General features: G+C 44.8%; 1 protein-coding gene across 1 annotated transcript; it reads left to right on the top strand.

Moving 5' to 3' along the window:
• The first annotated feature begins 11,335 nt into the window (after positions 1 to 11,335).
• Positions 11,336 to 25,280, top strand: LOC119964911. The gene is made up of 7 exons (XM_038795023.1): positions 11,336 to 11,702; positions 12,439 to 12,565; positions 17,190 to 17,368; positions 18,575 to 18,744; positions 18,835 to 18,985; positions 20,278 to 20,399; positions 23,112 to 25,280. Exons 1-7 carry the CDS (start codon positions 11,660 to 11,662, stop codon positions 24,207 to 24,209), a joined length of 1,890 nt encoding a protein of 629 aa, XP_038650951.1. The 5' UTR covers positions 11,336 to 11,659; the 3' UTR covers positions 24,210 to 25,280.
• Positions 25,281 to 26,502: the final 1,222 nt, after the last annotated feature.

The following is a 26,502-nucleotide window of genomic DNA, read 5'->3' as shown; positions in this document are numbered from 1 at the left end:
GGTCAAAATCTACTTTTAATACTGTTACAGATCCAGGGATACTTGCTTTCTCGAAATGTCTTAGATAGCTTGCTTTGAGATAGAAAGATCCTTCAGCAACGAGCTTGCAGATTCTTGCCTGTGTCAAACAACTGTTTGACTTCTCAGAATTTGGCAAAAAGCTCTGTTCTGTTCCAGTCAAATCTTTTAACCAATCAAGTAGGTGCTGATCTGTTCACAGACAGATCTAATCTCAACATCTGACTGCTTCAGTCCCTGGCTCCTGCCATTAACCACATCATCTCTATCTCCCTAACTGGATTATGACCATCTGACTAAGGCTAAATACAATGGGTGGGATTCTCCGTTCTTGAGACTAACTATTGACGTCAACGCAGAATCTGTGGACTTTTACGACAGAAAAACCAGCTCTGCACCTGGACCAATTCGACTATCGTTGAGGGGCTAGCACCGGTGCCACTTGGAACACAATCAATTCCAAAGAATAACGGTGCTGCACTCACCGGGTCCGTGATTGACGCTCAGGAGGCTGACAAGCTGCAGCCGCATATACACATTACAATCCCCACACACAGTTATCCCAGCCAACAAGACGGCACTGGTTGTGCTGGAGTGTGCCCATATAGCTGATGGGTCAGCTGGGGCCAGAGAGTACACAGTGGGGTGCCCTTGGGGGACACTTATACGACCTGTGGCACTAAGTTCAATGTGGGCTGTTAACGGTGTGCGCAGCTGCATGGCTGCCTTGTCGGCTGCAGCAATGGTGTTCCATGTCCGTCTTCCCCAAAGCCACAGCCCACCTCTTTGCCATTCCCCGCTACTCCCCCTGGCCTTGGCAGAAGCCCCCTGGCCAGTGGCACAACTGTTAGCAAACTATGGCGATGTTGGATCCCCACTCTCCCTCAGCAGACGCCATGCCGGTTTCACGATTTTTAAAAGCACAACGAACCACTTGTGTGTCGTCGGGAACTCGGCCCATCGGAGGCGGAGAATCGTGCAGGCCCCGGAGAATACTGGGTCGGGCCTGCTAACGATATGCAAACTGTGTCTGCTCAGCATGCGTTCTGGTGTTGGAGCATTTAGATTTGATCAGCACCTGCCGCGATTCTGGCTTCGCAACCGATTCTCTTCCCAATCGCCTTTTCTGATTTTGGCGTCGGCTAAAGGAGAATCCAGCCCAATGTCTCCAGTTATCCAATCCCCAGGGAACTTTCATTCCATAAACAAAATTCCATAGCCCTACTTTGACAAACGGTATCCATGGCTGGAATGAATTATTAATTTATTGTATGATAATTTAATTGCACCTCTGTAGCCCCAAAGTCCAGCTGCCTTTCAAACCAGGATTTTTTAAAACATTACTGCAGCAGTCAGATACACACCCTAACCCAGACTTTTAACTATGACTGCACCAGTTGCATAGAACACAATATATATCAGAAATTCCTACATTCATCACAACTAGTTCTTCCAATCTGTTTAACTCAGTATCCACTTTCTTTCATAAGCCATATGGTACCGGTCTTGCCTTAAAGAATCGAGGAGTTGCCTCTGGACCCACATAAATCTTAGCTTATAGCCCTTTGATTTTGTCTAATTCATTACATAAGATGCTCTTGCATTTTCTTATCAGCTCAGGAAAACCCTTCCTGGACTTGAAAAACCTTACCCAATTCAACTTGATTTCTTTCAGCCAATTGTGACCGAAAAGGTTTGGTCCTTCACCCCGCTCCCACTGGGAGCTGGGTTAACTGTTATCCAGAGCTTACAGGTACCATTGTGGTGCCTTTTATTTCTATTGCTTCTCCTGTATAAGTCTTCAATTTGGTAGAAGTGTTTTCAAATTCAATGGATGGACTTGGGTACTGACATGTATGCTCACCCATCACAGTGGCTGATGCCCCTGACTCCACTTCCACCTTAAGAGGTTTCCATTTACCCAGAATGTTACAGTAATAGGGTCTATCTTGCCTGTTTAAGATTAAACAGAGAGTGAATACCAGAATCACATGTGCCAGACTCTTCCACATTGTACACTTGTAACATCTTAGTTGATCGCTTACTCGACGATCTTGACTTAGTTCTGCATTGCTTTGTCAATTGTCCTCTTTGGTGACAATAAAAGCACTTGGGTTTCTTAAACTGACATGATTTAGGGGTGTGGTTACCTCCACATCAGTAACATTCCACCTTAAGCATTACTGACTGATAGCCTAATCTGTACCTTTTTGTTTCGTTGGTGACTGAAATTGTTTCACCTTCATGGCTGCTTCGGTGGGTTTGGTGCCATGGCTGACTGCACGTTCCTGTCCTAACTGGTGAACACTGCCATTTTGTGCGTTGTGCACCTTTTGCAGCACTTTCCATGGCCACGGCTATCTCCATTGCTAATATAAAATTTATGTCGACCTCTGCAAGCAATATGCATTGAATAGCGTTGTTCATATTTAATCTATCTTGTAGCATGTCATTTATGTAGCTCCAAAACCACAATACTCCAATAACTGCTTCAGTTTAGCAATGTAAGTCACGAGCGGTTCACCTGGGGCTCTCATACTCAAAGTATGATTTGGAGTATGATTGAAGTTGCAATTGAACCTTCACAAAATCCACTAAATGATTTGGACTCGGATGTGCTTGGGCTTTAAGACTGCAAATAAGGTTATAGGTTCTTGTTCCAGAAACACTTAGGAGAATCGCTTTGCATTTTGCCTCCTCCCCTATTTTGTTTGCTTGGAAATAATACCCAAGCCACTCAACGTATTGCGTCCCGTCGTCCAATACTTTTTGTTCTCGGACTTCGAATAAAGTAGGATTCTCACAGGTGCAGGCCAGAGGCAGTGTCAGGATAATTTACCCTTATCGCCAGATGTAAAGATGCACTTTCACAGGCTTCATTAGTGAACACAAATGATATTTATTAATAAGAAAACAGCAAATTCCAAAACATATCTTTGTCGAAGGAGGCTTTCTCATCATGGGGTGATTCCCTACTCTGAGTCCCGATTAGTCGCTCAGACCATGTGACCCTTAATTTGCTTTGTTGCCCTTAAAGGGATAATCACCACACCAAGGTAATTAACCTTTTAAATTGTTACCATTCTCCAGGCTTGAAGAAATGCGAAAGAGCAAGATTGGAATAGTCTGATGAGGAATACAAAGAAGGGTTTAGAGGTTTTGAGTGATTGAGATTAAGAGAGAAGTCACGGGGGACTTTGTTGTGTGAATATGGGAAGGAGAGGGTAAGGGGAGAGGCGGCTGTAAACATTTTGGATGAATTCCATGGTATTAAACAGAATACACAGCAATGAAACAGGCAATGTGGCCCCACCAGGTGGCCAGGTGTTGTGCTGCATTTGAACCTCCTCCTTCTTCCTCATCTAATTTATCCACACATTCCTCTGTTGCCTTCTCTCTAATGTATTAGTGGTGTGAAATTGTGGGCTTGCCCCCTGCAACCCCAATCTCATTTTAAAGTCCAGCCCCTTAAGTGATTTTTAGAATACGACAACCAGAACGGTACTCCAAGTGTGTTCCAGCTAAGGTTCAATACGATGAGGGGTTACTCAGGGCAGAGAGAGAGAGAAAAGGGAGAAATAATGACTTGCAGACAAACTCAGGCTGTGGCTTGGAGGACAGCAGAAAAAGTGTTTTTTACATGAGAAACTTAAAAGGTGCTAAAAGGAGAAGTACCAGAAGAGTACAGTGCAGATGCAATGGGCTGAATGGCCTTCTGTCTGATAGGTTTTCCATAAGTAGAACAAGCGAACAAGGTTTGATTTGGTTTCAAGGGTTTCTTCATCAACACTATGGTTTGGACTGGACAGGTGATAGAAAAACAAGCGAAATGAGTGGTAAGGAATAAAGTGTCACCACTTGTGAACCCATTTTCAGTCAAGTCTACAATATTAGTCCTATCATTCCAGGTCAGGCTGTGAGTCACAAGGGTCTGGTTGCAGATGAATGTATATTGGATGAAACAAATGAAATGGTGGAAGTTTACAGAGCTCTGAGATGCAGAGCGATCAATGCCCTAGTGCATGAATCACAAAAGGCTAGTATACAGTTACAGCACGTAATTAGGGAAAACTAATAGGATGTTATAGATTATTGTGAGGGGAATTGAATACAAAAGTGGGGAGGTTATGCTTCAGTTGGGGCCTCACGGTAGCATGGTGGTTAGCATCAATGCTTCACAGCTCCAGGGTCCCAGGTTCGATTCCCGGCTGGGTCACTGTCTGTGCGGAGTCTGCACGTCCTCCCCATGTGCGCGTGGGTTTCCTCCGGGTGCTCCGGTTTCCTCCCACAGTCCAAAGATGTGCGGGTTAGGTGGATTGGCCATGCTAAATTGCCCGTAGTGTAAGGTTAATGGGGGGATTGTTGGGTTACGGGTATACCGGTTACGTGGGTTAAGTAGGATGATCATTGCTCGGCACAACATCGAGGGCCGAAGGGCCTGTTCTGTGCTGTACTGTTCTATGTTCTAGTTGTATAGGATACTCAATGGTGAGACCACATCCGGAGTATTGTGTACAGTATTGGTCTCCTTATTTAAGAAAGAATGGATTGGAAGTAGTTCAGTGAAGGTTCACTAGACTAATACCTGGAATGGGCAGGATGTCTTATGAGGAAAGTTTGGACAGACTCGTCTTGAAGCTGCTGGAGTTTAGAACAGTAAGAGACAAATTGATTGAAATATATAAGATCCTGGGGGGTAATGACAGGGTGGATGTGGAGAGAATGTAGAACTCGGAATCACTGTTTAAAAATAAGGGGTTGCCCATTTTAAGACAGAAATTAGGATATTTTCTTTTTCTCTCAGAGGGTCCCGAGTCTCTGGAACTCTATTCCTATAAAGGCAATGGAAGCAGAGGCTTTGAATATTTTAAGGCAGAGCCAGATAGATTCTTGACTAACAAGGAGTGGTGAGGGCAGCACAGTGGCCTAGGTGTTAGCACAACCGCCTCACGGCGCTGAGGTCCCAGGTTCGATCCCGGCTCTGGGTCACTGTCCGTGTGGAGTTTGCACATTCTCCCCGTGTCTGCGTGGGTTTCGCCCCCACAACCCAAAAATGTGCAGAGTAGGTGGATTGGCCACGCTAAATTGCCCCTTAATTGGAAAAAATAATTGGATAATCTAAATTTTAAAAAAAAAACAAGGAGTGGTGAAAGGTTATCTGGGGTTGCTAGGAATGTGGAGTTCTGGTTACAATCAGATCAGCTATGGTCTTATTGAATGGCAGAGCAGGATTTGGTGTGTGTGTGTGTATGTGGGTAGGTGGGGGGGGAGCTTTGGTGGTGGGCAGCAAATGGCCTACCCCCTGCTCCTAATTCGTATATTCATATATGTGTGACATTCTGGATCAAGATGTAGAGAAGGATGGTGATGGTTTCTCAACCAGCAAACAGGATTCTGGGTGTGGTGAGCGGGGCAAGAAGGAGGTGCGTTTGGATGAGTCAGTTGTGTGTGCTTCTCCTAAAGAAACAACAATGGATGCTTTAAAGGATCCTTTGGAGAATGCTGAGGTAGACCCTGGCTGGAAGCTATGACTCTGGTTCACGAAAATGCAACCTCGGGGCAATGGCAAGATTGCAGAAAGGCACAGGAGTTGCTTTGAGGACATGAAGTGATAATCTGCTAAGAAAGGAGAAATCAAAGATGGCTTGGTGCATGACACAAAATGGGCCAAGATAAAAGATAGATGAATGATTATTAATGTGGTGAAAGATAAGACCCATAAGATCATAAGAAATAGGAACAGGAGTAGGCATGTTGGCCCCTTGAGCCTGCTCCACCATTCAACAGGATCACGACTGAACTGACATTCCTCATGTCCACTTTTCTTTCAAATTAATACTCTCCTTAACTTCCTTGCTTAGCTATTGTTGGTTTCTCTCTCTCTTAAAATCTTTCCTCCTTACTGGGATATATTTTTGCTGAGAGTCATGATCTACCTCCTTAAATGTTGACCACTGCTTGTTTATTATCTTTCCTGCTAATCTATCCGCCAGTCCAGATCCTTAAATAGAACGATACAGCGCAGTACAGGCCCTTCGGCCCTCAATGTTGCACCGACATGGAAAAAATCTAAAGGCCATCTAACCTACACTATGCCCTTATCATCCATATGCTTATCCAATAAATTTTTAAATGCCCTCAATGTTGGCATGTTCACTACTGTTGCAGGTAGGGCATTCCACGGCCTCACCACTCTTTGCGTAAAAAACCCACCTCTGACCTCTGTCCTATATCTATTACCCCTCAATTTGAGGCTATGTCCCCTCGTGCTAGCCACCTCCATCCGCGGGAGAAGGCTCTCGCTGTCCACCCTATCTAACCCTCTGATCATTTTGTATGCCTCTATTAAGTCACCTCTTAACCTTCTTCTCTCTAACGAAAACAACCTCAAGTCCATCAGCCTTTCCTCATAAGATTTTCCCTCCATACCAGGCAACATCCTGGTAAATCTCCTCTGCACCCGTTCCAAAGCTTCCACGTCCTTCCTATAATGAGGCGACCAGAACTGTACGCAATACTCCAAATGCGGCCGTACTAGAGTTTTGTACAACTGCAACATGACCTCATGGCTCCGGAACTCAATCCCTCTACCAATAAAGGCCAACACACCATAGGCCTTCTTCACAACCCTATCAACCTGGGTGGCAACTTTCAGGGATCTATGTACATGGACACCGAGATCCCTCTGCTCATCCACACTACCAAGAATTTTACCATTAGCCAAATATTCCGCATTTCTGTTATTCTTTCCAAAGTGAATCACCTCACACTTCTCCACATTAAACTCCATTTGCCACCTCTCAGCCCAGCTCTGCAGCTTATCTATGTCCCTCTGTAACCTGCAACATCCTTCCGCACTGTCTACAACTCCACCGACTTTAGTGTCGTCTGCAAATTTACTCACCCATCCTTCTGCGCCCTCCTCTAGGTCATTTATAAAAATGACAAACAGCAACGGCCCCAGAACAGATCCTTGTGGTACGCCACTCGTAACTGAACTCCATTCTGAACATTTCCCATCAACTACCACTCTCTGTCTTCTTTCAACTAGCCAATTTCTGATCCACATCTCTAAATCACCCTCAATCCCCAGCCTCCGTATTTTCTGCAATAGACGACCGTGGGGAACCTTATCAAACGCTTTACTGAAATCCATATACACCACATCAACTGCTCTACCCTCGTCTACCTGTTCAGTCACCTTCTCAAAGAACTCGATAAGGTTTGTGAGGCATGACCTACCCTTCACAAAACCATGCTGACTGTCCCTAATCATATTATTCCTATCTAGATGATTATAAATCGTATCTTTTATAATCCTCTCCAAGACTTTACCCACCACAGACGTTAGGCTCACCGGCCTATAGTTACCGGGGTTATCTCTACTCCCCTTCTTGAACAAAGGGACCACATTTGCTATCCTCCAGTCCTCTGGCACTATTCCTGTAGCCAATGATGACCTAAAAATCAAAGCCAAAGGCTCAGCAATCTCTTCCCTGGCTTCCCAGAGAATCCTAGGATAAATCCCATCCGGCCCCGGGGACTTATCTATTTTCACCTTGTCCAGAATTGCCAACACTTCTTCCCTACGCACCTCAATGCCATCTATTCTAATAGCCTGGGTCTCAGCATTCTCCTCCACAATATTATCTTTTTCTTGAGTGAATACTGACGAAAAGTATTCATTTAGTATCTCGCTTATCTCCTCAGCCTCCACACACAACTTCCCACCACTGTCCTTGACTGGCCCTACTCTTACCCTAGTCATTCTTTTATTCCTGACATACCTGTAGAAAGCTTTTGGGTTTTCCTTGATCCTACCTGCCAAAGACTTCTCATGTCCCCTCCTTGCTCGTCTCAGCTCTCTCTTTAGATCCTTCCTCGCTTCCTTGTAAATATCAAGCGCCCCAACTGAAACTTCACGCCTCATCTTCACATAGGCCTCCTTCTTCCTCTTAACAAGAGATTCCACTTCTTTGGTAAACCACGGTTCCCTCGCTCGACCCCTTCCTCCCTGCCTGACTGGTACGTACTTATCAAGAACATGCAATAGCTGTTCCTTGAACAAGCTCCACATATCCAGTGTGCCCAACCCTTGCAGCCTACTTCTCCAACCAACACATCCTAAGTCATGTCTAATGGCATCATAATTGCCCTTCCCCCAGCTATAACTCTTGCCCTGCGGCGTATACTTATCCCTTTCCATCACTAACGTAAAGGTCACCGAATTGTGGTCACTGTTTCCAAAGTGCTCACCTACCTCCAGATCTAACACCTGGCCTGGTTCATTACCCAAAACCAAATCCAATGTGGCCTCGCCTCTTGTTGGCCTGTCAACATATTGTGTCAGGAAACCCTCCTGCACACATTGTACAAAGAATGACCCATCTAATGTACTCGAACTATATCTTTTCCAGTCAATATTTGGAAAGTTAAAGTCTCCCATAACAACTACCCTGTTACTTTCGCTCTTTTCCAGAATCATCTTCGCCATCCTTTCCTCTACATCCCTAGAACTATTAGGTGGCCTATAGAAAACTCCCAACAGGGTGACCTCTCCTTTCCTGTTTCTAACCTCAGCCCATACTACCTCAGAAGAAGAGTCCCCATCTAGCATCCTTTCCGCCACCGTAATACTGTCCTTGACTAGCAGCGCCACACCTCCCCCTCTTTTGCCCCCTTCTCTGAACTTACTAAAACACCTAAACCCCGGAACCTGCAACAACCATTCCTGTCCCTGCTCTATCCATGTCTCTGAAATGGCCACAACATCGAAGTCCCAGGTACCAACCCATGCTGCCAGTTCCCCTACCTTATTTCGTATACTCCTGGCATTGAAGTAGACACACTTCAAACCACCTACCTGAACACTGGCACCCTCCTGCGAAGTCAAATCTGTGCTCCTGACCTCTATACTCTCAATCTCCCGTACCCTAAAACTACAATCCAGGTTCCCATGCCCCTGCTGAATTAGTTTAAACCCCCCCAAAGAGCACTAACAAATCTCCCCCCCAGGATATTGGTGCCCCTCAGGTTCAGATGTAGACCATCCTGTCTATAGAGGTCCCACCTTCCCCAGAAAGAGCCCCAGTTATCCAGAAATCTGAATCCCTCCCGCCTGCACCATCCCTGTAGCCACGTGTTTAATTGCTCTCTCTCCCTATTCCTCATCTCACTATCACGTGGCACGGGCAACAACCCAGAGATAACAACTCTGTTTGTTCTCGCTCTGAGCTTCCATCCTAGCTCCCTAAAGGCCTGCCTGACATCCTTGTCCCCTTTCCTACCTATGTCGTTAGTGCCAATGTGGACTACGACTTGGGGCTGCTCCCCCTCCCCCTTAAGGACCCGGAAAACACGATCCGAGACATCACGTACCCTTGCACCTGGGAGGCAACATACCAAACGTGAGTCTCTCTCGCTCCCACAAAATCTCCTATCTGTGCCCCTGACTATTGAGTCCCCAATTACTAATGTTCTACTCCTTTCCCCCTTCCCTTCTGAGCAACAGGGACAGACTCCGTGCCAGAGGCCCGTACCCCAATGTCGACCACTGCTTGTTTATTATCTTTCCTGCTAATCTATCCGCCAGTCCAGATCCTTAAATGTTGACCACTGCTTGTTTATTGTCTTTCCTGCTAATCTATCCGCCAGTCCAGATCCTTAAATGTTGACCACTGCTTGTTTATTGTCTTTCCTGCTAATCCAGCCGCCAGTCCAGATGGTATTTATTAAGCAATTTTAAATCATGAAGACTTATGCTTGCAGCCTTTAATGCAACACGTAAGTCAGGTTAGGATGCTGTATAAAATAATAGTACAATTTTATGCACAAACTGAACTCAGCACAGAAAGTACAGTCTTGTTATCACAAGAATAAGCACCTTTTAAATGGCATGATAGATGTTACTGCCAATCAACATCTCTGGCACTGTAACTTTTACTATTATGGAGTCACATTTCCTCTGGTATTAATCGTTGGAGATTTTGAACACATCAAATTTAGTTTTCTTTTTCTTTCTCACAACAGTCTTTCTTTTCTCTTTATTTCTTTCCATAGCTGATGTGATATTAAGTTCACCCACAGGAATTTACACTTCCGTTTCAGTCTGTTTGGTGAGACAGTTGCACTCAGTTCCCACATGCCCTATGTCCCTCACTGCTTTTAATAGTTTGTATTTTTAACAACTAGTCATGTAAATTTAAAGACAAACTCCAAGCATGTCAAATGGCAGATGCCATTAGATGGCATTGCTACAAAAGGCTGTGGAACAGTCCTCGATCCAACTTCCGTACCTGCTGCACTCAAAACACCCCATTATTACATGCACACAGAGTCTGCTTCCACTTGTGGGGAATCTCAAAATTAGAGGTCATGCCCAGTCGGCGGGGCTGCTGGTGTTGTTGCCGGCAGAAAGACAGTCCAGCCGGGCAGCGGTAAGGTTGGCATTAGGAGGCCCCGACACGATGGAAGGAAGCGAGACACAACAGCCAGGGGCAGTGAGGCCGCCTGTAACATCTTCACTCACCGCGGAAGCGGCCCAGCTTCCCCCAGCAGCAGCTGGGGGCCGGAGGAGTCAGAAACAGGGAGAAACCCCTGGAGGTGTCCAACAGCAGCGGACAGAGGAGCAGAAACAAGAGAAAGGAGAAGCCAAAGGCGGCGATGCAAGACGAAGATTAAAAAAGGGGGGGGGGGGGAAATGTCGCCGGATAGGTCTCTGCGACCTCTCCCCTGCAGATCCTTCCTACATCTTTTATAAGTTATTTATAGTATGTTCTATGTTTTTTCATGTATGGAGCGATCTGCCTGGGCTGTATGCAGAACAGTACTTTTCACCATACCTCAGTACACATGGCAATAAATCATCAATATTAGATAAGACATCAAAAATCAAATGCGAAATTCAGAAGGACACCTCCGTCAACTTGGTAACAATTCTGTGATTCTTTATCCGGAGGTTGGTGAGAATGTGGAACTCATTCCCACAGATAGTTGATGAGGGGTAGTGAGGTACATTTAAGGGAGCTTAAGCACTGGCATTACCTGATGGGCTGAGAGGCCTATTTCTAACTCTAGCTCCTATGTACTAGTTACAAAGTGTGATTAATGATTGGTTAAAGTGGAATTCCCGACTTACCCCATGAGCCAAAGGAATGCTCTATAAACTTGTTGCAGTGCTATTTTAGAGTAGGGAATTTAGAAACGGCTTCTCGTTTCTAGTAAAGGGCGTGTTGCAGAGAAGGAAGTAAGTAACTTTAATTCTCACCCTGGTCCCGCCTTTCTGCACCTCCCTTCCCTCTCGCAGTCTCACTGGTGTTGAGATCAGTGCAGGATGTTATAAACAGATCATCCCAACCCAGGTGATAGGACGCCGAGTTCCACCAACAACGTCCTCTTCAGAACCCGGGAAGGGGGCACACTGCCCGAATGCTCACAATGACCTCTCCGTGCTGACTACAGGAAGGACAATACACCAGAAACCAAAATGTGCGCAGTCTCACTTAAATAGGAAAAGTTTTGCAAATACTGAGAAGACACTTAGCTCTCCGATTTCTCTGCTGTGCAGAAATGATCTTCGACTTGATGATCGGCTATTTTAAAAATAAATTAAGCTTCTGATTGCGAGAGTTTTAAGTGCAAAATGAGGCTTTGGTGGATCCCAATACTAACCCTCTATTTTACTGGTAAGTATTTTACATTTTTGGAACGTATTTTGGTGCCGGTCTCTTTAATTACTTACTTTATTTCAAGAGGCAATTTAATGCATTTGTTCTTTGATCTGTTTCACACGTTTTAATATTTTGATTGTACTTTTGAAACTTTATCAATATAAATACATGTGACAAAAGTAGTAAAACTAATCCATAGTTTGCGTGGTTCATGCCCTGTGAGACGTGTAGCCAAACCTATGGCGAAGTTAAAGATAAATCTACAAGGGAAGTAGTTTTATGGTTTGTGACTATAAGAGAGGCGATTGTTGTTTATTTATGGATACAGTACGTATGACACTTAATTCGCATTTTCCATTTTGTGTAAAAGAACAAAGCTCCTTCATTTATAATTTTCTTAAGCTCATAAATCCCCCTACAGCATTTCTCCTCGATGTCAAATCCTGCTTCCTTTGAGCAGGTGGATGGATAAAGTGTGGCTGTTAGAATTCCCCTGGAAACTCTGGCATGTGGAAACAAAGCTATTTTCCTGCTACAAATACTTCAATAGCTTCCTATTGGGTTTCAAGGAACATTTTCCAACGAGGAAGTTACATTGGCTCCAATTTAGACAGGTTTCAGTGTTAAGTAATTGGGACAAGTTAGTTGCTTGAACTTCCAGATTGGTGAAGAGATGAAACAGAAACTCTGGAACGTTTAGTGATCCGAATTGTTAAAAGTTCACAGACTTTAAACTGTTTTGCCTTTGTAGGATCCCTTGCACTGATTCAGTTGCCTAAACCAACTGGGGTACGGTTCGATTCGGTGAACTTTAATAACACGCTTCGCTGGACTCAGAATAGATCTCAAGACACCGTGTATGACGTTGAGTACCTCATGTAAGTTCTGATACTAACACTTAATTGTATGAACAAATATAACAACAATGCAGATAGTGAATGTGGACGGGGAATAGAGTTACACAAAGTTGCACGGTAGCACAGTGGTTAGCACATTGTTTCACAGCGCCAGGAACCCAGGTTCGATTCCCGGCTTGGGTCAATACCTGTGCGGAGTCTGCACGTTCTCCCCGTGTCTGCATGGGTTTCCTCCGGGTGCTCTGGTTTCCTCCCACATGTCCCAAAAGACATGGCCGCGATTCTCCGCAACCACGATGGGTGGGAGAATAGCGGGTGGTCCGCTCCCGCACCTCCCGCTATTCTGCCACCCCCCCCCCAAAATGGCGGGTCCGGTTTTCCGACACGCCGCTCGGAGAAACCGGGCCACCATTTTTCACGGCGGCCCGCGATTCTCCGACCCGGATGGGCCGAGCGGCCTGCCGTTCCCGACCTGTTCACCACGGCGACAACCACACCTAGGGGGGGCAGATCGGGGATCGAGCACTACGACCGTGCTCGGGAGGGGACTGGCCCGCGATCTGTGCCCACCGATCGTCGGGCCGGCGTCTCAAGGGGACGCACTCTTTCCCCTCTGCCGCCCCGCAAGATCAAGCCGCTACGTCTTGCAGGGTGGCTGAGGGTGAAGACGGCAACCGCGCATGCGCGGGTTTGAGCTGTCCAACCTGCGCATGCGCGGCTGACGTCATTAGGCGCCGCCGCGGCGTCATTCTTGGCGGGCCGGGCCTTGAAGCCAGGGACAAGGTCCGGCCGCCGAGTTTCCCGGTACGGCCCGCCTACCCCCCCCGGGTAGGGGAGAATAGGGGGCCGGGAGAGGCTTCCGACGCCGTCGTGAACCTCTCCAGGTTTCACGACGGCGTCGGGCCTTGCGGAGAATTCCGCCCATGCTGTTAGGTAATTTGGACATTCTGAATTCGCCCCCTGTGTACCCGAAGAGGCGCAGGAATGTGGCATCTAGGGGCTTTTCACAGTGACCTCATTGCAGTGTTAATGTAAGCCTATTTGTGACAATAAAGATTATTATTATTATTGTAACAAACATGCAATCTTTCCACTCTTAACAGCATTTCTCAGATGCAGACTTATGTTGGTATCTCCTGATGCAAGTTACAGACCATTGTAAATTATATTCCTCTCAGTATTACTACACTACTATATTTCGTTGCCCACTTTAGACACCAGGGTAAGAGCACTACCATGACCATACTGTACCCCCCGTATGCCTGAATTTGCTGCTGTGTAGCTTGGCTGTTTGTTGCCACCTAATTGGGGGCCTAGCGAACCCCAGGGTAATCTCGAAACCGCAGGTCAGAGAGAAAATACTGTACCTGCTTAAAATTGACTTGTCCTTAAAGTTACTTTTTATTCTTTCACAGAATGCTTGTGCCACTGGCTAGGCCAGCATTTGTTGCCCATTCCTAAATGCCCTTGGGAAGGTGGTGGTGAGTGTTGTCTTGAACCACTGCAGTCCATGTGGTGTAGGTACACCCACAGTACTGTTAGGGAGGGAGTGAGTGACAGGTTTTGACCCACCGACAGTGAAGGAGCGGCCAATATATTTCCGAGCTAAGATGGTGTGTGCCTTGGAGGGCAACGTGTTCATTTATCAAAATGTTTATAAACGTGTAAGATATCCCACTATTACTGTTTAGTTATTTAACTGAAATAGTAAATAGCCATTTAAAAAAATATATTGTTCTGGGTGTTTTTCTAAATAGGAAATGTAATTACAGGAAACTGTCAAGTATCTCTTGCGAAATACCAACGAATTACACAGAGGTTAATGGTTAACTAACAGCCAGTGCGAAACCATTTAGAATGTTCTTGCATCATAAACCACAGAAATTAAATTTAAGACTTTGGTTCATTATCTGCACCCTCAGGTTGGATCACTTCCAAAAGACAGCAAAGTTTATTTTGCTTAGCATATTTCCCATGGTATTGCTGAAAAGAAATATTGGCTGGTGTCAGCTAGTTGACCTTCTGGGTCTGCTCCGCCAATCAACAAATTCACGCCTAATCTACTTCAACACCAGCTTTGCTTCATATCCCTTGATTCCGATAGTACCCAAAAATCTATCAACCTCTGTCCTGAGTACTCAGCATCCCCAGCTTTCAGGGTAGAACATTCCAAAGATTCCCAACCTCTGAGTGAAGAAATTTCTCCTCATCCCAGCCCTAAATGGCCAGCCTCCTATCCAAAAGTATTGGCTGGATTTGAAGAGGTGCTGTGGTTCTTGTCCAACCATGGGTGAAATGTCAGTGGGGAGCCTGCCCATGATTCCAGTGGCTGCCCTGGAGAAATTAAATCCTAGGAGCAGCATTCTTGCTTTTAAGGTAAGATTTTCACCTCTTCCTCAAGATCACCTTTGAGAGCTGTTGACCTTTGGATGGCCAGCATCTCTGCTGTCCCCCACCACACTAAGGTATCCAGGTAAGTTCAGAGTCGGGGGGTGGGGTTCTCAGCGAAGGGAGAGAGGTGTGGCTGAGGGGGTTGAAGGGCCGGTTTCCAGGTGGCATGTGGGGATTAAAGGGCGGGGAGGGGCTGTGTGATGAGGATCTTTTGAAGTGAGGAGGATTCCTCCAATGGGCCCAAGGAACCTGCAAAATGAGATCTACATATGAATATACGTATAAACATATACAAATTAGGAGTAGGGCACACACAGCCCATTGAGCCTGCTCTGCCATTCAATAAGATCTTGGCTGATCTAATTTTAGCCGAAACATCACATTCATGACTACCCTGATAACCTTTCATTCCCTTCCTTACCAAGAGTCCATCTACTTCTGCTGCAAAGATATTCAAAGACTCTGCTTCAACCAGCTTTTCAGGAAGAGAATTCCAAAGTGTCTCAACCACCTGAGTGAAATTTCTTTCCTCATCTGACTGAAATCTCTTAGGTGCATCGCATGCTTAATTCAAGGGTGTTTTGTTTTATCTTTGGATTGACAGGTAGCTGTAAATGTCTGACTTATTCCCAGGTCATTGTAAACCAAAGGAAAATTAGTAGTTTCCTCCATTTTACAGAAATTCTAAAAGATATTTGATTTTATGCTAAATTGACTTTAGTGTAAAAATTGAGTGGGTGTGAAATGGAAGCCTGACCCAAAGCTGTCACATTCAAGCTGGACAAGTTGGATAAAATCAGATAGAGCACAGCTGACTCATAGAGACTGGGAAAAACCCAGGTTTAACCCTGCTCATTGTTGAGTTAACATAGGAAATTGTAGGATTATCTGGGTGGCGTTAGGGGGATTGACCAGCATTCCTACTCCAGGGCCGGGATTCTCCCCTACCCGGCGAGGCAGGGGGTCCCGGCGTGTTGGAGTGGCATGAACCACTCCGGCGTCGGGACGCCCTAATGGTGCGGAAACTGGGACCAAGCCCTCACATTGAGGGGCTAGGCCCGCGCCGGAGTGGTTCCCGCTCCGCCGGCTGGGGCCGAAAGGACTTCGCCGGCCGGCATAAAGTCCGCGCATGCGCCGGAGCGTCAGTGGCTGCTGACGTCATCACGGCGCATGCGCAGGGGAGGGGGTCTCTTCCGCCTCCGCCATGGTGAAAACCATGGCGAAGCGGAAGAAAAAGAGTGCCCTCACGGCACAGGCCTGCCAGCCGATCGCTGGGCCCCGATCGCGGGCCAGGCCACCGTGGGGGCACACCCCGGGGTCAGATCACCCCGCGCCCCCCCCAGGCCCCCAGCGCCCAACCGCACCGCCAATTCCGCTGCTCAGGTAGGTGTTTTGATTCCCGCCGGCAGGAGAGGCTTGACAGCGGAGGGACTTCGGCCCATTGCGGGCCGGAGAATCGCCGCGGGGGGCCCGCCGACCTGTGCGCCGCGATTCCCGCCCACGCCGAATCTCTGGTGGCGGAGAATTCGGGACACGGGGGGGAGGGGGGGGGGGGGCGGGCGGGATTGACGCCGGCCCCGGGCGATTAAAGACAAAGAAAAAAAATTGAAAATTCCATTTCGTACCTTGATGGTCTGGGTTAGTGGTGAAAAAGGGATGACAACAAATTGTACCTAAGGTTACTTTGAAATGGAAAATATTAAAGGATTCCACTAGACTCTCTGGAGGATATTTTAAGCTAATTTCAGTATATAGGAGTTTGGTGTATATATAGGGAGAGACGATGATGCAGTGATAATTTAATTGGACTAGTGATTCAGAGGTCCAGACTAATGTCAAAGCAACATGGGTTCAAATCCCACCATGGCATTTAGTTTAATTTAAATTCAATCAATAAACCTGCACTTATAAAGGCTAGTCTCAAATGGCGACGACCCATGAAAAGCTATGTGATTCACTTATGTCCTTCATGGAAGGAAATCTGCCATCCTTACCTGGCCTGGCCTACATATGACTCCAGACCCTCAGCAATGCCTTTTAGTTGCCTTCTGGAATGGCTTCACAAGCCAATCCGCTCAGTGGAAGTTGGGGATGGGCAACAAATGCAGCAATGCTCACATCCCATGAAAGAATAAAAAAAGTTATATTTGTTAATTAAACATCCTCACTATCACAGGTGTCCTGCAAAATGATAACCTTTATAGGATTGAGCAATTTGGAATTTGCTTCCTAACATATGCCATTCCTTTTGCAGCTATGGAGAAAAAGTATGGAAAATAAAGTCTGAATGTCATCATATCACAAGACACTGTTGTGACTTAACAAATGAGATTGTGCAGGAGAGTAACTGGTACTATGCAAGAGTGATGGCAATATCGAAAACTGCAAATTCAACATGGTCCTTATCTGAACGATTCTGTCCATTAGACAAGAGTGAGTAGATATTCCTTATGTAGATATTAGTAGCTTGAATCATTTTCAACAGGATTTCTCTAGTCAGCACTGAAATGACAGTTTGGATAAGAACAGAAGAGCACAAAAGTAGGAAAATGTTGTTTAGCCATCAACCTGCTTCTCCCACAATCAGAAACCGAGAAACATCGAAAATAGGAGCAAGATTAAGTCATTCGGTTCTTTGAGACTGCTTCGCCATTCAATGTGATCATGGCTGATCCTCTATCTCAACAGCGTACTCCTGCATTCTGCCCATACCCTTGACGCCTCTACTGTCGAGAAATCTTATTTCCTTATAAATATATTCAGTGGCTTAGCCTCCACAGCCTTATATGGTAGACAATTCCATCCTCTGAATAAAGAGGTTTATCCTCATCTCCATGCCAAATAACCTACCCTGTATCCTGAGACTGTGAACCCTTGTTCAAGACCTCAATTAACATTATTCTAATTGTGGAACCTGTTCCACCTCTGTAATGTACTTCTGGGTAGTTCTGTGTACACCTTGAACCCCAAAGACATTCAACCAAAATTTCTAGACTATCTATCCACATCATGTTCCTATTATTGAATCCTGGCAATTTGCCTCTTAAATTTATAATGTATTCCTTAGCCCCAACAGCCTGTGAGATACTTGATAAATTGCAGTATTTTCTTAACAAAGCTTTTTCCCCAATTTTTCTTGAAAGAGCTTACTTAGAATGCATAAATTCAATTTTTTTCTCTCAACTCTGGTTGTAAAAATTATTCACTTGTTAATGTTAGACCTAAATTCTCTAGCATTCACATTTGAAGTTGTAGTTGAAGAATATTTGCCTGCTAAGCAGCTTATATCTCCCGTTTTAAATATTTTGATTATTTTCCTTCCAACGTAGCAAGTTTTCTGCCCATAAAATAAAGCCAGAATACCTGGTATGATGTACATTTCTGCTACCAAACAGTAATGTCTTTTTGGAAATAAGTTGTCCAGATCTTCAGTTTTCCAAATGTGCCCTCATTATGATCTATACACACAGATGCTCCCTATCATTTGATTAGTTTATGGGTACCAGTTTCACATTAGCTGAAACCGATTGGTGAATGATTAACACTGACATGCACATTTGACCATTTCACTCTTGGATGCCATATGTCCTCTGCATGTTAAATATTGTGTTCTGACATAAGATTACTTGTCTTTCTCAGCTATAATTCAAGCCCCAAATGTGCAACACACAGCAGGTGACAGATCCATTACTATTCTGATCCATCTCCCACAAGTACCACTCAAAGAAGGAGTGCAACGTTCTATCAAGGATATTTTTGCTACTGTTAAATATGAAGTGCAGCTTAACCAATCACCATCAAATAAAACGGTAAAGTATGGTGGCATTTGGGTTAAATTTAAAGAGCAATGATAGGAGAGCTGATGTTAATTTGTCTATTTGAATGGCTTTATTTTTCAGGTATTCTCTGCATTTAATGAAAGCGGATATTTCAAAATTGAATCCTTGGAGCCCAATACTAACTACTGTGCAAAAGTGCAACTTAGCTTAAGAATGGAAATCTTTTCAAAACAGAGTCAACCAGCCCATTTTTGTATCCAAACTTTGCAAGGTAAGAATGTTTGTAAATCAGATTGTGGCCTGAATTTTCCAGCCCTTCCACACCGGCGGGATCTTCCATCCGCACTGATGTGAACAGGGATTTCAGTGACTTGCTGGACCCACCATTGGGCTGAAAGTTCTGGCCCGTGTGTAAGATACACTTCAACTTCTCCAGGCCACACAAATGGATGTTACAAACTTATCTTAGGAAGCTTCTTCTGTCTGCAGACAGCTACAGTCCGTTCTCGGTCTGAAAAGACAATATCAGTATCCTCTTTGTTAAGACTGATTAAATAACAATCAGGGTCTTGATGGAGTCCAGAATAAGACCTCAATTTGCATATGTTCATGAAGTCCCCAGCTGCATTAGAAAGGACATCTTCGTTAAAATTGAAAATTGCAGGAAGGGATTTGGTGATTTGGTAAGCTCCTTGTTGTTCATTTCCCACCTGCTTATTTTCCATGTTGAACTGATACAATGGGCAGAATGGCAGAATTTTCCATCGTCTTCCACAGGGAGCCAGGGATGCAATTAAAGTATCATAAAATGCTTGGGCTAATGGAATTTTGTTTTGATTAAGGGGATTCACTGTGGAGTTAATTGGATTTCAGCTTGGTAATATTATGTCATTACTGGGTGGAGCTAAGACATCAGGCATTTTGTAGGGAAAAACAGGCCAGTGCAGTTCTGGATGAAGCTGTGACCACAAATCAGGATTTGGTCTCTGCAGTTCAGTTAAGAAGAGATTAACAGTCTTTAAAACAGTGCAGACTTGTCTGCGAACAAGGGGGAGATGAAACAAGTGGAGAAACAGCTTCTGAGGCCATAGAGTTTCTGCATGGGTCTGACAGGAGTCAGATCTTGTCTTTAAAGCAGTGTCAAGAGATCTCTCCTTCTCAAAGAATATCTCTGCAAAGCAAGTATTCCTATATGAGATTGGTAGTTAGCAGTGGATTGGGAGTTGAGATGGGTTAGCCACTGTTGGGGTCTGGTCTGGGATCATAATAATTTGTCTGTCTACTAGTGGTCCTCAGTCTGGACTAACTAAAAATATAGCAAAAATTCTAATTGATATAAAAGGGATGAAGGCAATTGTACTAAATCAATACACATGCAGCAATTTCATAGCCATGCCATGTAAAATTATAAACTGTATCTAATAGTTCAATCTCTTGCTAGAGATGTGTGAATTATGAACCTTTCACTGAAGGAACAAGGAGTTGTGACTGAGTATGCACATTGAAATCAAAAAATAGTTTATTGTGTTACCAAAATTAATTAATTTTATTTTAACTTTGTAGAAAGAACATTGACCATTGTTCTGTTAATGGCGTTTGTATTCTTTGGAGCAATAATCACTGGAATATTTTGCTGTGTGGCATACAGCTACATAAAACACCGCAGGACACTACCCCAATCTTTGGTATGTTCCATTTATATTTATCTCGAGCTGAACACTGCTTTTGCATTCCCAAATAGGTTGCATAGTAACACGGTGAGCAGGAGGAGGCCACCCAGCTCCTCTAGCAGCTTCATCATACAATTAAATATGGCAGATTGGCATCTAAATGTAATTTAACCACCTTTGTCCCTAATACCTCTCAATCTCCGTCTTGAACTCCAGGTTCTTTCACATTAACAGCCTTTTGGGCAGCAATTTCTACCGGCCATTGTATGAAAATGTGCTTCCTGATTTCACTCTTGAACGGCCTGACTGCAATGTTACGATAATATCCCTCCAGAGAGTATGGTTTCTTTCCATCAACCCGATCTAATCCTTTTAAAATTTTAAACATTTCAATCAGATCATCCCTCAATCTCCTAAATTGGTAACATTTGGGAAATGTGTTCTCCTGCGCACTGTGAGGCTCTGGTATTTCCCCAACTTCTGAATTCTGTGTAAGGATTTCCTATATCAAGGTCAAATGTGCACTGAATCACATGGAGGATCAAATTCATAATCCCTTATAACTTCTGTAATAAAAGGAGCTGACAGTCAGACTTGCTTTTTTCGAAATTGCATAATCAGGATTCCAAACCAATTCAAGTACTCACCACTTTTACCCATCAAATGCAAACAGAAAGGATTGGATTTGTTTATTGTCACGTGTACCGAGGTACAGTGAAAAGTATTTTTCTGCGAGCAGCTCAACAGATCATTAAATACATGGGAAGAAAAGGGAATAAAAGAAAATACATAATAGGGCAACACAAGGTATACAATGTAAATACATAAGCACCGACATCGGATGAAGCATACAGGGGTGTAGTGTTAATGATGTTAGCCCATAAGACGGTCATTTAGGAGTCTGGCAACAGTGGGGAAGAAGATGTTTTTGAGTCTGTTCGTGCGTGTTCTCAGACTTCTGTATCTCCTGCCCGCTGGAAGAAGTTGGAAGAGTGAGTAAGCTGGGTGGGAGGGGTCTTTGATTATGCTGCCCACTTTCCCCAGGCAGCGGGAGGTGTAGATGGAGTCAATGGATGGAAGGCAGGTTCGTGTGATGGACTGGGCGGTGTTCACGACTCTGAAGTTTCTTGCGGTCCAGGGCCGAGCAGTTGCCATACCAGGCTGTGATGCAGCCAGATAGGATGCTTTCTATGGTGCATCTGTAAAGGTTGGTGAGGGTTAATGTGGACATGCCGAATTTCCTTAGTTTTCTGAGGAAGTATAGGCGCTGTTGTGCTTTTGTGGTTGTAGCGTCGATGTGGGTGGACCAGGACAGATTTTTGGAGATGTGCATCCCTAGGAATTTGAAACTGCTAACCATCTCCATCTCGGCCCCGTTGATGCTGACAGGGGTGTGTAAAGTACTTTGCTTCCTGAAGTCAATGACTAGCTCTTTAATTTTGCTGGCATTGAGGGAGAGATTGTTGGCGCTGCACCACTTCATTAGGTTCTCTATCTCCCTCCTGTATTCTGACTCGTCGTTATTCGAGATCCGGCCCACTATGGTCGTGTCGCCAGCAAACTTGGAGATGGCATTGGAACCAAATTTTGCCACACAGTCGTGTGTGTACAGGAGTAGAGTAGGGGGCTAAGTACGCAGCCTTGCGGGGCCCCGGTATTGAGGACTATTGTGGAGGAGGTGTTGTTGTTCATTCTTACTGATTGTAGTCTGTTGGTCAGAAAATCGAGGATCCAGTTGCAGAGTGGGGAGCCAATTCATAGGTTTTGGAGCTTTAATATAAGCTTGGCTGAGATTATGGTGTTGAAGGCAGAGCTGTAGTCAATAAATAGGAGTCTGATGTAGGAGACTCCTGTAAAGATATAGTCATCATAAAAATCATAGAATCCCTACAGCACAGAAAGAGCCTGCACCAACCCTCTGAAAGAGCACTGCACCCAAACCCACTTCCCCACCTATCCCAATATTCCCTTAACCTAACCTAAAGATCCTTGGACACTAAGGGGCAATTTAGCCCTAATGCCCCAGCCCTAATGAATGAGTTTATTTGATGCAAGTATGCGCACACCAGCTAATAATAATTGCTTATTGTCACAAGTAGGCTTCAATGAAGTTACTGTGAAAAGCCCCTAGTCGCCACATTCCGGCGCCTGCTCGGGGAGGCCGGTACGGGAACAATCCAATGTTTGAATTAATTTCATTCACTGAGCAGTAGATGGTGAATTCCAACAGCCACATGAAACACTCACTAGCACTTTTAACAATCTGGCACCTGGTGAATATCTGAAATGCCAATTGTTAGTATGTTGGTGATCTTAAAGGGTTTTAGTGTAAGCTGTCCATAAAGTTTTGAGGAATAAAACCACAAAATATTCTTTCCCATTCAATCAGCAAGCTGTGTTTTGAAGAATTACTTACATGGTATCAATTTTATTATTGCTTCAAGGTCAGAATTTAGACAATGGACTAAGGTAATCTATGTTGTTGAACTGAGAGTCACTTATGTAGCAGCTGAGCTGCTCCATGTATTATTCTGGCAGCTCTCCAGCAGAGAAAAATACAGAACCAGGAGGAAACATTGTTCTCTGCAACGTGTAACTTTGTGTGGGAACACTTTCAGCAAAATGATTCCAAGTATTTGCTTATGGAACTGTTTATTCCCCATAACTATCAGGAGATATCCAATTCTTAAATTTCACATTTATATTGTATTCCTGTCTTAATTACAGAATTTGGACCAGATACTTTTGCACAAACAAGCTTTGTTGAAAGAATCTTCACCAACACTGCAGCTGGCCACCAGTTATAGGAAGAATATTTTTCAATTTGAGAACGTTATTCATATGGACAGTATAGATCTATTGAAAAACAATTCAAATGAAAAGGAAATTATTCTGAAAACAAAGGAACTCACCTTGACAACACCACTAAATTCCTATGTACTACAAAATCACACCCAAATACTACAGACAAAGCTTCGAGGTGCCGCTGATAATAAAATTCAAAGTCATTCTTCCTCTGGGCCAACTGCGAATGAATGTTCTTCACCATATCGTTCCCAGGAAACCAACTCTCTGTCAAACAGCACATACTCAAGTCAAAATACTTCACAGGCACTGACTCAAAATTATGCTACAATTCTACATGCGACATCTCAGAATTCAAGCAAATTAAATACAGATCCAAGATTATCTAGTTTGCAGAAAGTGCATTTAAATAGTGAAGATCACCTTTTTAGTAATGAGGGCCTTATTTTCCAAAATGGTCGAGAACTGGAGATACAGAAATTAAAATCAAAGGAGGAAAAGCCAGTTATGTTGCCACAATTTCTGTCATTGCTTAATGACCACCAACAAACATACCAAAGTAAATGGAAAGAGAAGCAGCCAAAAGAAGCACCATTGTTGTTTTCATTGAAAGACAAACAGCAAATCAATCTGTCACTCTTCCAATGTGGGCGACAAATTGGCAGCCAATCATTTTCATCATTGTTAAAGGACAAAGGAGATGGTTCATGTTTGCAATCTGACAGAACAGATGATCAACTAATAAAAGTGTCCTTAACAGACGTTTTACAAACTGTCCTCCAGGATGGACAACTGACAAAGGCTAGTCCATTGTTGGAAGATGAGACATTCACTGGACTGCTACATGTGAAACACGAATGGGAAGATCAATATAAGGGCCAGCTGTTCAATTCCCAATCATCAATTGGGGAAGGGCAACAAACAAATGAATCATTTTTACCAACTTCACAAATGAATGCGACAATGGAAGGTTGTAATTTTCTTGCGGACTGGGAAATACAAGTTCGCATGGATGAATAGCACCCAGACTGGAGTTCTCATCTTGAATAAATACAGAAAATGCTGGGACTATTCAGCTGGTCTGGTACTGTAAAGAGAGAAACAGAGTTGACACTTTGGGACCATGACCTTTTATTAAAAAATATCTTGCTTAGTTTGGTTCCACTGTAAATGTTATCCAGAGATGTGCCGTTCGATTTGAAACAATGGGATTTCCAGTTCGGTGAAAGGAGCCAGAGAGGAAACTTTATCCTGATTTCCTGTCAACCAACTGTAAATTTAAATTGCTGGCAGCAAAGAAGTATGCCCCCTCACAATGGGGTCCTCTTTACCTCTCATCCATCATCCCTGATGGGGATTCCTCCCTTGGAGCACTCTGAGCAAATTACATTTGCTTGGCATCATTTCCCCTTCTGTGTCCACCAGCCAATTACATCCAGACAATTCCCGCTGGTCAGCAAGGTTGCTTCTGGGCTCAACGCAGAATCTGTGTGTACATGAGACATAGAACATATAGTGCAGAAGGAGACCATTCGGCCTATCGAGTCTGTACCAACCCACTTAAACCCTTCCACCCTATCCCCCTCACCCAATAACCCCTCCTAAACATTTTGGACAGTAAGGGCAATTTAGGATGAACAATCCACCTAAACTGCACGTCTTTGGACTGTGGGAGGAAACCGGAGCACCCGGAGGAAACCCACACAGATACGGGGAGAACGTGCAGACTCCACACAGAGGGTGTTCCAGCAGGGAATTAAACCTGGGACCTTGGTGCTGTGAAGCTACAGTGCTAATCACTATGCTACCGTGCTGCTGTAGGAGCCACAGGAGCTAAATTCACATTGGGCTTCAATAAGCAATCCTATCACAGCCCCACCCCCATCCCACAGTGAGCTAGTTTCGAGGCCTGGGTTCTTATATTCAGCCATGCATAATTCTTCTGAATGGATGTAATAAATGAGACTCATCAGTTTCAATTTCAGATGATTGCAAATGATCAAAACAAAACTTATTGTAAGCCATTTTATAGTGGCATCCTTTGGATCTGTATCGTGCAGATTTGTGAACAGCAAGTAAATTTTAAATCCATGCTCGTGCAAGTTTGTATCTATCTCAAGTTGCTCATATTCTGGAGCACAGTTCAGTGGCCTCATCGTGCCAACTTGGTGTCGCGACAAGGCTGTTGAATCTGGCGAGATTTGCGACACTCAAAATGTCTCGTCAGAGTCAACCCAATCTCGCGAAATGTAGCGATCTGAATCTCGCCCTCACTGAGCTTATTTAAATATGCAGGAGCCGGATTCTCCTGGCACCCGGGACCTTATGATCTCAACAGCAGACTGGGCTGCATTTAGTACTGATTGACACAAACGTGGACCAGGTGTAATGGCCTGGAGGCCCCTGGTTCTCAGGGGCAGGTCAAGGTGGCACGTTGGAACTGCCACCCTGGCAGTGCCAGGGTGCCCAGGTCATGCAGCCAGGGTGGGACTGTCAAGGGTCAGGGCCGAGGGGGGCCATGCCAATAAAAGGGTGGATGAGGAGGGCTGGGAAGGCTGACGGGCAGATTTAAAGGGACCTAATAAAGATTGGGAAGTGTGAAGGGGTGCCCTGAAAGAGGACCCGAAAGGAGAAATGGAGAGTCCTGAAAAGTGGGGTGGGGCCTCAGCGACTCCATAGAGCAGTGTTTTTCAAACCTTTTTTCCAGGGACCCATTTCTACCAAACGTCCAACCTTCGGGATCCATGCCGGTCTACCTTCGCGACCCACCATTTTCTCTTACCTTGTTTGCTGCTGACAAAATGGAGGAACCAAAGCGATGTTCGTAGGGCTTGACCTGCTCTCTGCCTCTCTTCAGGCAGAAAGATTACATAGAATCTTTTGAAAAATCTTCGGCGTCTCCGATTGCGCAACTAGAACAGTGCCTGCCTGCGACTGCACTGCAATGAGAGCCGCCTACAGGACAGCTGCTCTTTATATCTCCCCTCAAGGGGGCGGAGCCAGGGGTGGAGCCCACAAGGGCACCAACATGATACAATCAGTGTAGTACAGTACAATGGTCTATAGGTGGAGCCCACATGGGCAACAGCGTGATACAATGTAATACAGTGGTGAATGGTTACTTTAATACGTTCACCACATTCACCCCCTGTAAAAAAAATAGAAGTTCGGCCGGGGTCAAGGGCTCACAGGTTCAGTCTGTCCGGCACCCTGATCGTGCGCTGCGATCGCCATGATTCAATGAAAAAAAATCCATGTCCAGTTTTGCGCACATTTAGCAGGATGTTTCTCAGTAGCTGCAGCGCTGAGAAAC

This window comes from Scyliorhinus canicula, chromosome 1 (assembly GCF_902713615.1).
Source record: "Scyliorhinus canicula chromosome 1, sScyCan1.1, whole genome shotgun sequence".
Taxonomy (NCBI): Eukaryota; Metazoa; Chordata; class Chondrichthyes; order Carcharhiniformes; family Scyliorhinidae; genus Scyliorhinus; species Scyliorhinus canicula.
This window is presented reverse-complemented; position numbering and strand designations above follow the sequence as displayed.